Source organism: Eucalyptus grandis, chromosome 6 (assembly GCF_016545825.1).
Source record: "Eucalyptus grandis isolate ANBG69807.140 chromosome 6, ASM1654582v1, whole genome shotgun sequence".
Lineage (NCBI taxonomy): Eukaryota > Viridiplantae > Streptophyta > Magnoliopsida > Myrtales > Myrtaceae > Eucalyptus > Eucalyptus grandis.
This window is the reverse complement of record NC_052617.1, coordinates 40164981-40179820: the sequence shown is the minus strand read 5'-3', so window position 1 is coordinate 40179820 and position 14840 is coordinate 40164981. Positions and strand designations below refer to the sequence as shown.

Sequence of the window (14840 nt, the reverse complement as noted above, 5' to 3'; positions counted from 1 at the left end):
AAATTCTGCACTGAAACAACAAGAAAATGTTTGGAAAGAGAATGTCAAAAGTTTGGATAAAAGTGTTACTACTTTGAAAAAAATGCGGACAAACTTTCAAAAGAAAATGCATTCTTGAAAAATGATATCTCAAGTATTTCTAAAAGATTTTCTATAGGATTTGAGAAACTTGAAAAAATTCTTTCAGCACAAAGACCTTACTTCAACAAATCAGGTTTAGGAATGACTATCGAAACCATTCCTCTAATTGATTTTCCTAAAGTAAATGAAAAATTAAGTAAAGACCTACAAGAGATTCTTACAAAAATCATTTCCAAAAGTTTTGTAAAACCCGTAAGCTGCGGTGCTCTTAAATGTTCTAAGTGCAATAGCTCGATCTTTTGAGAAAGAATGTCCTATGGTTTGGAAACTTGTTAAGAAGGTATGGGCAAAGACCATATATTACACTAACACCAATGGACCCAAGAAAATATGGGTACCAAAGAAAGCTTGAGTCTCTTTTCTAAATGCAAGTCACTATCAAGAAAAATGTTAAATGGTACTTGGATAGTGGATGCTCAAAACATATGACAGGAGACTCAAATTGCTTCATAAAACTTGTACAAGTTAATTTCTTTTGGAGGAAATAACAAAGGAAGAATTGTGGGATACGGAACTATAAAGATTGGAAGCCTCACGATCAGTAATGTTTCTTTAGTAGAAGGACTCAATTACAACTTGCTGAGTATCAGTCAGCTGTGTGACACTGGTTTCAAAATCAACTTTCAAGAAGAAATATGTTCAGGAACTAGTAAAGACTCCTCTTAATCTTTCACAGGGCGAAGACATGGGAATATCTACCTCTTGGATATCAAACCAGATGAAACCCAATATCTAATCTCAATTCAAGAGGAAGCAAACTTATGGCACAGAAAACTTGGGTACATCAACATGAAGCAAATAGCCAAAATCTCAGCAAAGAAGCTTGTTCGTGGACTACCCAAACTGACATACCAAAAGTCTGATCTATGCACACCATGCGTGTTGGAAAAACATGTAAGAAACTCATTCAAACCAATAAATCAAGTATCCATTAATCGTGTACTGCAGCTCTTGCATATGGATATCTTTGGACCAACCAGAACTCAGAGCATTGGAGGTAAGAAATACTGCCTAGTAATTGTGGATGATTATTCACGATTCACTTGGGTATATTTCCCTGCAAGTAAGTCTGAAACCTTTTCTTATTTTATAAAGTTTGCTAAAAAGGTCCAAAATAAGAAATGGTATGTTATTTCAAGTATACGGACAGACCATGGAGGTGAATTTGAAAATCAAGACTTTGCAAAATTTTGTGATGAATCTGGCTTTCAGTATGTGTTTTCTTCACCATATACTCTAGAGCAAAATGGAGTCGTGGAAAGAAAGAATAGATCGCTGTAGGAAATGGCTAGAACTCTTTTAATTGAAAGTAACATCTCTTCTCGTTTTTGGGCTGAAGCAGTTTTTGCAGCGTGCTATATTATTAATAGAGTTTTCTTAAAGCCTATTATGGAGAAAACTCCCTATGAGTTATTCAAAGGAAAGAAGCCAATTGTTTCGTATTTTCATGTGTTTGGATGTAAATGTTTTATATTGAAAAATACAAATGATCGAGTTGGTAAGTTTGAAGAAAAATCAGATGAATGTTTTTTTCTTGGATATTCTAATTTTCCGTGGATATTCTATCACAAGCAAAGCTTACATAGTATACAACAAAAAGACTCAATCTGTGGAGGAATCGATGAATGTCAAATTTTAAGACTTTATGCAAAATCAATCGATTCAGACTCAACTTGAAGAATATGAACCTGCTTCAGAGTCTACAAAGTCTAAATCTGCAGAAGCAGCTCAGGCTTCAGAAGACCAACAACAAATGATCATCGAAGATTCAAATGAGAAAAATGATCAACAGTCTGACAAATCATCCAGCAACTAGAAGCATAAATCCAGTCATCCTAAAGATCTCATTATTGGTGATATTAATGAAGGAATTCGCACAAGATCCAAAAGGCGTAAAGAGTCTAGTGCTGTGACTCTTATTTCTGAAATAGAACCCAAAAGTATAGAAGAATCTTTAACTGATGAAAGTTGGATTGAAGCTACGCGAGAAGAACTTAGGCAATTCAATATCAATGATGTCTAGGAATTGACTCCTAAACCGAAAGGTAAATCCATCATTGGAGCTAAATGAGTTTTCGGGAACAAGATGAACGAGAAAGGAAAAGTCGTAAGAAACAAAGCAAGACTTATGGCCAAAGAATATACGCAAGAAGAAGGGATAGACTATGATGAGACTTACACGCCAGTAGCAAGGTTAGAAGCAATTAGATTATTACTTAATTTTGCTTGTCATAAGAATTTCAGGTTATTCCAAATGGACGTCAAAAGTGCTTTCCTAAATGGATTTATCTAAGAGGAAGTCTATGTGGAACAACTACCCGGTTTTGAAGACTCAAGGAAACCAGACTCTGTATTTAGATTGAAAAAGGCTCTATATGGTTTAAAGCAAGCACCTCGAGCTTAGTACGACAAACTAAGTAAGTTTTTAATTCAAAATGGCTTTGTCAAAGGTAAAGTAGATACTACACTGTTTATAAAAAGAGAAAGCAAAAGCTTTTTACTTGTTCAAAGTTATGTTAATGATATTATTTTTGGATCTTCTAATGAAAATCTGTGCAAGAAATTATCTAAGTTTATGTAGGATGAATTTGAAATGAGCATGGTGGGTGAACTAACCTTCTTTCTTGGGCTTCAAGTGAAACAACTGAAGGAGGGAACCTTTATTCATCAAGAAAATATGCTAAATAACTTGTCAAAAAGTTTGACTGAGAATTGCAAAAAGACCGATATACCAATGTCAAGTTCTTTGAAGTGGACAAAGATGAAGGATAAAAGAAAGTTGACCAGAAGTTATACAGGAGTATCATTGGTTCACTTCTTTATCTTACTACTTCTAGACCTGACATTTTGTTTAGTGTTTGTATTTGTGCCAAATTTCAATTAGACCCTAAAGAATCTCATTTAAGTGCTGCAAAACGTATTATCAAATACATTTCCTCAACTTCAAATTTAGGTCTCTAGTATCCTAAAGAATGAGACTTCACTCTTCTTGGATACTCAGACGCAGATCTGGCAGGATGCAGAATTGATAGAAAGAGCACCTCGGGCACCTATCAACTACTTGGTAACATGATAGTGTCTTGGTTTTCAAGGAAGCAAAGTACTGTAGTTTTTTCTACGGCAGAAGCAGAATATGTAGCTCTTAAAAGTTGTTGTTCACAAATTCTGTGGATAAAACAACAGTTAAGAAACTTTGGAATTGAAGATTCATGCACCGAGATCAAATGTGACAACACCAGCACAATCAATCTCACCAAGAATCCGATTATTCACTCAAGAGCAAGACATATAGAGATTCGACATCATTTCATTAGAGATCATGTTCAAAATGGAGAAGTTTTGATTTAGTTTATTGATTCAAAGAATCAGCGGCGGATATATTTACAAAACCTTTGGAGAAAAATCAATTTGAAGTTATCGTTACAGACTCAATATCTTAAAGTCCGAGAAAGTTCAAACTCGGGGCTGAAAGTCTAAAGACACTTAGACTCGGGACGATCAAGATTTACAACTATAAGTTACTTCTATTTTAGAAACTTATCTCTCGGATCAAATCTCGAAAATGTACGATCATCTATCTGTAATTAATTGATGTTATTTCCTAGTTTTCGTGATTATTACAATCTTTTCTTTTCGAAAAAGAAGTTATTTTTGAAATGATGGTTATCTAATCTTTTGAAAAGACAGTTATTTTTTTTAAAAGGCATTTTTATATTTCGTTTACGATGTTTCGTATGCCTCGCTTCGACGCCTTATACAATGTTGGTTCTTCTTCGTTTTACTCACAAAAAACCTAAGAGAGCACAGATCTTCCACTTCTGTTTTCTTCTCTTGATTAATCCTCGAAAAGTTTTCATCTTTCTTGCGAAACAAGCTTGGAATCTCTCAAAGACTGTGAAAGATGTCGTCTCAAAGAAAGTCTTCGAGGATCGCGAACAAGGAACCACAGCAAATGTGTGAGGGACCTACGCATTTTGATCTCACCGAGGAAGAAGAATCTCGTAAATAGTAGCAGAGCCCACAACATTCTCAGCAGCGTCCATCTCCTCTATCTAGACCTCAGAATATTGAACGTCAAGAAGAGGAAGAAATCATTGAAGATGCAGAACCCGTAAGAACTCAAAAGCTTGCTTTTACTTTTAAGCTTACCGTGCTTTGAAGAGGGGTGGTACTCCTTTGAACTATCTTGATGAATTATTGAAAGACAAAAGGTATCGAAATGAAACCTACTTTTTACGCACAATGGAACGATTGAGAATTTTTCCTGCAAAGTTAGCAGAAGAAGCATTGGCAAATATCCCAAGCGATCCACGTGTTGGAGGGTTGAGTCAACTTGATGGGAATGATGATGATAGGATGTACACTCAATTTAAACCTAGAATGGGTGTTGCGGCGAAAATCCGAAGCAAAAGGACAGATTTGTTTCGTTCGGAGGAACACAAGCAACTGTACTCTAAGTTGCTAAAGCGTGGTGTGATTAACCCTAGAAGTGTGGACTTTGATTTTATTGATTCTCCGAATGTCAAGCTACGAGAGAAATTCAATCTTCTTCAACCGTAACGGTTTTGTTCCAAACGACAGAGGCTCATGCCGAACTCACCGCTTACTTCTATTCGAATCTAAGTTTCTTGGATGTGAATAGATTCTCTTTCAGTGTTCGAGATCAGGACTATGTGGTTGACATGAATACATTGGCTGATGTGATTGGGGTTGAAAGAGGGAAATACCAACCAATCGGTGTGTCTATTAGTCGTGCGACGATAGAGCTTGTTCAGGATAGAACGACGGAAGGAAAGATTTTATATTTGAGGATGAATGACTCAAATATTTTGCTTCACAAGATAGTGATCAACTACCTCAGACCCAAATCAACTTCGAAGATCGATGTTTCAAACTCAGAGGCAAAGCTGATGTATGCCATTAACGCTAGCAAAAAGTTCTCTCTTCCACACACTATTATGTTCCACATGTACACATCAATGGTGAAGGACAAGGGCCAATTTCCTTACTCAGCACTTGTCACCAAGTTATTCAGACATTTGAACATTCAGCCTCCTAGGATTTTTTGTGTTCGAACATGCGATCAAATGGTGGTGGGACTGAAAATGGTCTCTAAAATGCGTCTGCAGGAACTTAACAAGGCTTTGGAGCAATTCAAGGTTAAAACCCCTGTCAAGACTCACCCAATCTCTTCAGCTGCAAAATGGAAAGGGAAGGAGCCCATGGTTGCTCCATCTAAGAAAAGAAGAGCACTCATCTTGGAGGATGAAGAGGATGAGGATGATATCACAATTTCTGCTCTTGCATTGAAGAACTTAAGTTGTTCTGTTCCAGAGACAGATGAGAGACGGGAACAAGACAAGGACGAGATCGAACAGAGGACTGGAGAGAGAGAATTTTTGGAGAAAGAAGCAGAGGAGGAAAGGATTGATGATGAAGAAGAATAGGGCAGAGGTGAACAAGAAGAAGCAGAGCATGAAGAGTACTTCTCACCGCCTGAAGGCAATGAAACATGGGGAGATGCTGAGAAAAGAGGTACATCTTCAATTGCTGCCACTAGTGAAGGAGTAAGTCGTTCACCAGCAGATCCATAAGACATCTATGCCTCTCAATTTTCTCAGGAAGGCCATGAGGTTTCATCGCCCAATCTGCGTGATCGTGCTGACTTGCCATCATCTGCCAATACACCATCTGATCGTGCAGAAGCTAGTACTCAGACTGATAATTCAGCAGACTTTCGCAAAGTGCTTGATGTTCCCTTGGAGATGCGAGGCCAAATTTATGCTTTGGGATGCGAAGTTCAGAACTTGCAAAATGCAAGTCAAGCATCTTCAGTTTCTTTGCATGATCAAATCCATGCCCTTGTTCTTTAAGTTCAAGCAAATGCCAAGGGTGAAGATGTGGCTCAACCGAAGGAGGATTTGAAAAAGATGGAAGGGATTATCCGGTCAATGGGAGATTTCTAGCTTGTTCGTGTTCCAAATCAATCATAATTCCATTCTCTTTTCATCTCTACCTTTTTAATGCTGACAAAAATGAGGAGAGATGTGGTGCAGATTTGAGATTTAAACTTTTGAGATTTAAACTCTTGACTTTTGTGTTTGACTGTTTGGCTGTGACTGGATTTGGATTTGGACTGTTTGATCATTTGTTTATCTTAAGCACTATTGGTATTTCATGACAAAGATAGTTACTCATTTACAGGACTAACCTACTTTTTATGGATGCAGATTTTAATGTTATCTTTACTAAGCCAATTATCTTTTGTGAGATATCCATATTTGCTTGAATATTGTTTTGCAGGTCAAAGTTATCCAAATCTGCAAGAAAGTTTTGTCACCATAAAAAATGGGGAGATTGTTTGAGAAAACTTCCTTGAGTGTTTTGAAGTTGGCAAAACGTTTCCATCAATCTAGCTTGAAGACTTGCAGACTCTTCCATCAAAGTCTGAAGACCTCCGGATTGCCAGACTCAAGACTCAAAATCTATCCTCATTGAGTTTCTAGATCGTCGAAGAAGGCTTATCCAGAACTGAGTATTTTGTTGAAGATTTGATTCTATTGACTGAAGAAGATATCTTGGTTGGATATAGCATGTCAGAATCTATTATTCAAATTGAGATTGATTCATGGATTTTGGATCCGTTGATTGGCAAAGTATACTTGGAAGGTTCTACTTATGGAAACCTATATCCTGATTATATGGGCGAGCAAGATTGGTGGGCTATCGTCATATTCCTTACATAACTCGAAATCTCCCTAATTGATTCTGTCTAACGGGTAGATTGGAAGAACTCCTCTGGTAAGTGCCAACGGGTGTGATGACATGAAGGAGTATATAAGGAAGATGTTCCAATTGTTCGAGTGTGTGCGCGATAGAAGAATTCCAAAGTCCAAGCTCCTTGTTCTTAGTCAATTCAATTGTTGAGCGAAATTTTGTACTCAAAAGAGAGTTTATATCTTTGTGAGACCTTGAGGAAGTGTAGCAGAGTCTCTACACTGTGGAATAAAGGAAGAGTTTTACTGTAACAACTCTTTTGATTCATAGTGGAATCCAGCCAATGGGCTGTCAGTGCGGAAGAGTAGACGTAGGCTTGGATTGAGCCGAACTGGTATAAACCCTGTGTTCTTATTCTCTTCCCTACACTCTTTTACTTTGATCGTAACTTAATTTGTTTACAAGAGTCTAATTTCATTTTCATAATCTATTGTTGATTAGAGTTGCACACTTCTCTCGGGGAAATTTGTTTTTGCACTTATTTACCCCCTCTAAGTGCTCGTACTAGCTTTCACACTAACTTCCATCAATGGAAGAAAATTGTGAAGCTTACTTTGACGGGCAGGAATCAACATAGACATTTAACTGAGTTTAAGCCTAGGGATGATGTAACTTAGGATGCTATTGTTGCACGTATTCTTGATCAAATGCTAAATTTTATGGAGAGTAATGTAGTTGATTAACCACTGAGGTTTGTCCTAGTGGCCACCCTTCCAACATGGAAGAGGGAGGTGGGGGGTTCGAATCCCCACATTCTTAGGAGGGTTGGGGTGGGGACGATATGGTTTCATGAGTGGGTTTCGACTCCCACGCCTTGCAAGGAGGTAGGACAAAAGTCTGAGAGTGAGAGTTATAGTAGGAATAGAGTAGGACCGACAAAAAAAAAATGTAGTTGATTTGGTAACTCATATTGATACAATTAGAGAACTGTGGGAGTATTTGAATGTGTTATATTCTGGCCAAAATAACTCGTCACGGATTTATGAGTTATCGCGAGAGTTTTATCGATCTGAAAGGAAGGGGCGTTCTATTACGCAGTACTTTGCTGATTTTAAGAGAATATATGAGGAGTTGAATGTCGTTCTCTCTATTTCAGCTAATGTTCAACAAATGCAATGTCAGAGAGAACAATTGGCTGTAATGGGATTCTTAGGAGGCATTGGCTCTGAATATGAAATTGTTAGGTCTCATATTCTTGGAGGAGAGAATATTGCGTCACTCATAGATACGTTTGCTCGAGTTCTTCGAGTATCTCGTGAGTCTTCTCAGGATACTACATCTATGGTAGGGAATTCAGCTCTTGTGTCCCAAACTCGAATTGGTAGTGGTAATAGGAGTGATGGAGGAAACCGTGGCGGATATACTGGGCGTGGTGGCCGAGGAGGAGGCCGAGGCATAAGAACAGGGAGAGGTCAAGGTCATTAGCATCTTTATGGACAATCCCACAAGTCTACTGATAACTCGAGTACTACACGAATTTGTCATTACTATGGCAAACCTGGTCATATTAAGAAATTTTGTTACAAGTTACATCGGAGACCGGGGCAGCAACACCAGTTTGCAAATACGGCTTCTAATATTGACTCTACTCCACAGTCTTCTGAAGCCAATGTAGTGGTTACGTCTGATGGAGGAATATGCTTGGTACAACCATTTTCAAATCTCACAGACTGTTTCTTCCACTGTTACTTTGGTACAGATAGATAATGCTATTGCATGCCTTTCGGCTACTTCTCGTCATTGGATCATTAATTCATGGGCTTCCGATCACATGTCAGGTCTTTCAGGTATATTTTCCTCTCTTTCTCCGTCTACGTCCATAGTTACTCTAGCCAATGGATCATCTACACATGTTAAGGGAATTGGCACAATTCATCTAACTCCTTCATTGACGTTGTCCTCAATGCTTTATCTCCCACAATTTCCATTTAACCTCATGTCTGTTAGTAAATTAACCAAAAAATTTCAGTGTTTAGTAACATTTTATCCCGATTCTTGTATTTTCCAAGATCTGGCTATGAAGAAGACAATTGGTAGAGGATGTGAGAGGAATATGGGGGTTGTATGTACTTGAAGATGCTCCTTCAATTGCTTGCTCAAGTATTGCGTCCCCACATCAAATCCATTGTCGTCTTGGTCATCCTTCTCTACATAGTCTTTAAAAGTTGGATTCTAGTTTTCAATCTCTTTCTAGTATAGAGTGCGAGTCATGCCAACTTGGCAAATTATATCGTGTTAGTTACACACCTTGAGTCATTAAATGAGCAGCATCTCCTTTTTTGTTAGTTCATTCAGATATTTAGGGTCCATGTCATGTGGTTTCTAATTTGGATTTCAAATATTTTGTTACTTTTGTTGATGACTATTCCAGAGTTACTTGGTTATACTTAATGAAAAATCGTTCAGAATTATTTTCTATTTTTCGTGCATTTATATGTGAAATTTATACTCAATTTGGCGTACATGTTAAAGTTTTGCATTTTGATAATGCTAAGGAGTACTTTTCCACATCTTTTTCTGATTTTATGACTCAACATGGTATAATCCATGAATCTTCCTGTCTTGATACTCCACAACAAATGGTGTTGTTGAAAGGAAGAATAAGCATTTATTGGAAGTTACTAGATCTATGTTATTTGAGATGAAGGTCCCCAAAATCTTTTGGTCTGATGCTGTTCTAACTGCATGTTATCTCATTAATCGAATGCCTTCTTCTATTTTGCAAGATGGTATTCATTTTTCTACTTTGTTTCCTAATGAGCCACAGTTTGTCCTACCATCCCGTATTTTTTGTTGTGTCTGTTTTATTCGTGATCATCGACCTGAAGTATCAAAACTTGATCCCAAGGCAATTAAGTATATGTTTATGGGTTATTCCTGCACTCAAAAGGGATATTGTTGTTTTTTTTTTTTTGGTGAAGGTAATAATAGTATTAAGGGAATGGACAAACGTACAAAAGATCGGGTCCAAAACCTACACTCTCGCGAAGAAGCAAAAGTGGAGGGGATCCGATGTAAAACCACAAGGCAAATAAGCCACAAGGAAGAACCCACACAAACAAACCGAACAACCCACCCTCAGGCAGGACCACCGACCCTCACACCCTCTAACAAGGAAAGGCGAAGAGCGGAAATGCGAACAATCGCAGACACAACCTAAGGAGGATCGGAGAGCTCGAAAAAATCACGGGGTCAAAGCCCCACCCACTTTGAAGCCTTTTGTTCCTCGGAGAAGGGGCAACATCCTTGAAGGTAAGGGCTTTGTCCCTAACCACCATCAGCAAATGGTTTTTGAGAGCGGCCACCACGCACGATTCACCCTTGAAGATGATTGCATTCCTTTTCTTCCATATGAGGTGGCACAAAGCACCAAAGGAGAACCGTGCAATCCGTGATAGAAGTCATTTTCGGAGAGGAATTTCATGGCCCTGGGTGGAAGCACTTCATTCCAAAGCACCTATTCCTCCAGGAGGTTGCACTGGTGGCCCAAAAGAAGGCCGGTGAAGCCGAGGTGCGACACCCGAAGAAAAGGTGGTCTATAGAATCTGGGACCTCGCTACAAAAAGCACACACATTAAAGTCAATACGTCCATGGGATAAAAGCATGACTTGTGTGGGAAGCCGATTCACGACTATGAGCCATAAGATGAACTGGAAACGAGGGGCTACAAAGCATTGTCCCAAATGAGAGGAGCCCAGCTGACCCGAGGTTTCTTCGATCCGATAGAATCCCATGCAGATGCGAAAAGAACCCGACGGATGACCGCACCAAATAAACCTGTCGCTTCCAGAATCAAAGACGGAATAGCAAGGCCCCATCTCGACAACAACTCCCCGAATATGAGACCCATCGAGGTAAAAAGATCAGCTACCACCGCATGATCGGGAATAAGGAGCCTTTCCCCGAAGGAAGGAGGCACGAACCCATCCGAGGGCCACAAGACAACCAAGAGTCATGCCATAAAAAAGCTTGACCAAGCCGTTTCCAATGTTCCACCGAAAAGAAGTTCGGAAATACCTTCTAAGCTGGAGAATTTTCTTCCACGACCAAGAACAAGTCCTCGGTTGGGAAGCGATCCAGAAATTTCTCTTGGCTAAAAAGATAGAGTGGATCCACCGACACCACAGCGATTCCCTATCAGAAAAGAGAATCCATATAAACTTTACCATCGAAGCCTTGTTGCAGTCTCTCAGGTTCCGAATGCCAAGACCGCCTTCCGCTTTAGGGTGGCACACATCCTCCCATGCAACCTTGGTTCCCCCTCGGCCCAGGGCCGTGCCTTTCCATAGAAATTGTCTCATAATTCGTTCAATGTTTGAAAGAACCGAGGCAGGGAGAGTAAAGACACTTGCCCGTAAAGATTGGATCGAATGAAGAAAGAACGAATAAGCTGCAACCTCCCCGCAAATGACAAAAACGATGGCCCAAGATTGGATCCTAGCCGTAATGCGATCCGTCAATGCAATGCAGTCCGCTTTACTCAGTCGGGAAGAGATAATTGGAACCCCAAATACCGAACAGAAGCTTCCCCTCCCGAAATCCAAACGCCCAAAGGATTCTTTCGAATGCGGGCGCCGCCTCCGAGATGAAAATCTCACTCTTATTTTGTTGGGGACGAGACCGCTCCGGGAAGAGAAGATGTCGAGTCCTCTCTTAAGCATAGACACCGAAGGCCAGTCCGCCTGACATAAGAGGAATACGTCGTCAGCGAAGAACAAGTGAGAGAGTTGGACGGGCTTACATCTCCAATAATACTTGAACTGTCGATTAGCCGTGCGAGATGCCAAAATGCCCGAAAACACTTCCATTATTAATGTGAACAGGTAAGGGGACATAGGATCCCCTTGCCTGAGGCCTCGCCCTCCCGGAAAGAAACCGTGAAGATCACCGTTAATGGATATGGAAAATCTTGGTGTCCGAACACATGCCATGACTAGCTCAACAAAACCAAACAGGAATTGAAAGGCCACAAGAACATATTCTAAAAATCCCAATCAATAGAGTCATAGGCCTTATGAAAATCAACTTTCACCGCACACTTGGGTAGGTATGGTTGAAGGTGGAACCCTGCAAACAATTCTTGTGCAAGGAGGATATTATCTCTAATCCTCCTACCTTTGACGAATGCATTTTGAGATTGACTAATGAGATCATTCAAAACCAACGCTATCCGGTTAGCCAAGATTTTCGTAATCACTTTGTAGATAGTGTTACAACATGCAATCGGTCTGTAGTCAGAGACAACACTAGCATTTGCGGCTTTAGGGACTAGAGCAATAATTGTAGCGTTTACCTCTTTTAAGAGCCGACCGGATTGGAAGAAATCATGGACCGCCAAAGAAGATCAAGGTCCAACAATCTCCCAATTGATTTGAAGAATTCCACCGAAAAACCATCCGGTCCCGGAGCTTTGCCTTTGGCAAGGGAGAATAAGGTGGATTTGATTACCTCATCCGAAACCGGCTCGCTCAAGATACGAATTTGGTCGGGGGTCCGGGACGGCGAATGACACGCTTGACCTCCTCACTAGAAGGCTTGGATAAGGCCTCATGAGGGGATAGCAGAGAAGAGAAGAACCTGGTGAACACCTGAGGTACCACCGCTGGATCGGTTATTACCGTCCCCGAGGGGTCTTTGATAGAGAGAATCCTATTGGCGAGCTGTCTCCTTTTCACGGAGTGATGGAAGAACTTAGAATTCCTATCCCCTTCTTTTAGCCATCTGATTCTCGATTTTTGTCTATAAAAAGACTCTTCATGGCTTCTTAATTCAACAAAAGCCCGGCGACAACTCCTCTCCCTTTCAGTAAGATCCAAGTTTGCCGGGTCATCTTGAAGATCAGATTGAATGGCACTTAAGGCCTGCCTTGCCTCCGCCGTTCTTAGAGAGACCTCCGAAAAGGCTTCCTGGTTTAAGAGCTTTAGGCGAGCCTTCAACATCTTGAGCTTGGAGACTAACTTATACATGGGTACCCCAGTTACCGAAGTACTCCACACATCCTGCACTAAGGATTTGAAATCCGGGTGCTTCTCCCAAAATTCAAAGAACTTGAAAGGCTTACTCCTACGGGGAGGATGAATAACTCTAACCACCATTGGCGTGTGATCAGAGATACCCGGGCTGAGGAACGCCGCCTCGAAGAAGGAAAAATCAACATTCCACTTATTATTGACGAGAACTCGGTCTATCTTCCTCATATTTCTAGCAGCACCAGCCGACGTACTCCAAGTATACCGAAGGCCAACAAATCTTAGGTCCGTCAGCTCCGTCTGCACCAAACATTGAGCGAATTCGTCAAAGTAAGGGATCCATGTGGTAGTACCTCCAACCCGGTCCGACGGATCTTTGATTGCATTGAAATCGCCGGCAACAACCCACGCAACATCCTGAAAGATCTCATTGTAGTGCTGGAGATCATCCCACAGAGGTCGACAACGGACAAAGGAATGCTCCCCATACACAGTAGAAATATAACAGCTCACACCGGAAGGTATCCACTTAAGACAGCCATGCAAAACTTGGTCACTGACCGAAATGGGATTAAACTCAACAAAATCCGGGTTCCACCCGACCCAAATCCTCCCACGAGGAGCACAGTCATAATTAGCAAGCCAACTCCAACCCCTAATGAGGGTGGAGGAAATAGAATCAAAAAGCTCCTCCGGGACTTTGGTCTCAATCAATCTAATGAAGCAAAGCTTATTAACAGTAGCGAAACGCCTAATCTCGGCACGCTTAATAGGATCACGGATGCCTCTTATATTCCAGAACCCAAAAAACATCAAAAAACTTGAGAACGAGCAGACTTACCTCCTCTTGGAGGTCCTGGAGCCCGCCGCAGGGCCCTTCGGAACAGGTTTGCCGACGGCTTGAGAATCATCATCACTCGATCCTTCATGAAGGCTGGAATTACAGATCTCATCTGAGCTCTCATCCTCGGCCAACGCCGACTTCAGATTAGGAGGGTCTGCCGAAGGAGAGGCCTCCTTACTTACCGGGGTATGCGCCTCTAAATGAGAGGATTCTTTATGGCTAGAAGGGTCACGATTCAGAGCCTGACCTTCTTCCGTGAGGGGGAAAAGGCCAAACGAAGTCTTAGCCACAGCCATCTGCCTGTCCCGAGCTAAGGCAGCCGCTTCCCTCGCCGCTTGCTTCTTCTTCTTCTTTTTATTATTCTTCCGCTTTACGTGATTCCACCCCAACTGAGAGTCATTCGCAGGTTCAGACGAAACAGGGACGCAAGGATGCGTATCAGGAGGGTCAGATGGTCCTCGAGGGACCGCTTGGGGAGCGCTCGATTCTCCCACAAACAGGGTTCTGTTAATGTTACCACCAAGCAGGGCCCCCGAAGCCACACCCGACTTGATGGTCGTGAGAGTTGTCAACATCTTTCCCAGCTGGGGTAAGAAAAGCTACCTCTTTACCTTTGGCCGAAATAGAAGCAGCTTCAGGATTCGACTGGGCAGTAGCCTTATCTTGAGCAGACGCCTCTGTAGAAAAACCAGCACGAGTTTCTTTGCAACTATGACCAAACACGCCACATTTGAGAGACAACCGGCTTCCATTCGAACTCCACTTCCACACATCCGTTTTCCCGTCCGTGATTAAGTCAATGGTCTCGCAAAAAGTTTGCCGCACCGTGATTTCCACACATACCCGTGCAAATGACAACATGTACATTTGCTCCGTTCTCTTGTCCACATAGAGTGGCCTTCCAATAGCACTAGCAACCTTGCCAATTGACTGAGCAGACCAATAAGCGAAGGGGAGATTTCTTAGCCGTACCCATACCGGCACGGTCATGTGAATGTCTTTTTTAAGCTCAACACCCGGTTGCCATTACTGCAATATGAAAGGAATTCTTGCCAAGTGATAGGGCCGCCTTCCAGATTCTTCTCCCGAATTCCTTATCGAATACGCG

The 14840-nt window shown here is 41.2% G+C and overlaps 1 protein-coding gene across 1 annotated transcript; it reads right to left on the bottom strand.

Moving 5' to 3' along the window:
• Window positions 1–12387: 12387 nt before the first annotated feature.
• On the bottom strand, window positions 12388–13997 carry LOC120294480. The gene is made up of 2 exons (XM_039314570.1): window positions 13980–13997; window positions 12388–13886 (listed from the first exon to the last, which is right to left on the bottom strand). The coding sequence occupies exon 2, from the start codon at window positions 13699–13701 to the stop codon at window positions 12388–12390; it is 1314 nt and encodes a 437-aa protein (XP_039170504.1). The 5' UTR covers window positions 13702–13886; window positions 13980–13997.
• Between the last annotated feature and the right edge of the window lie 843 nt (window positions 13998–14840).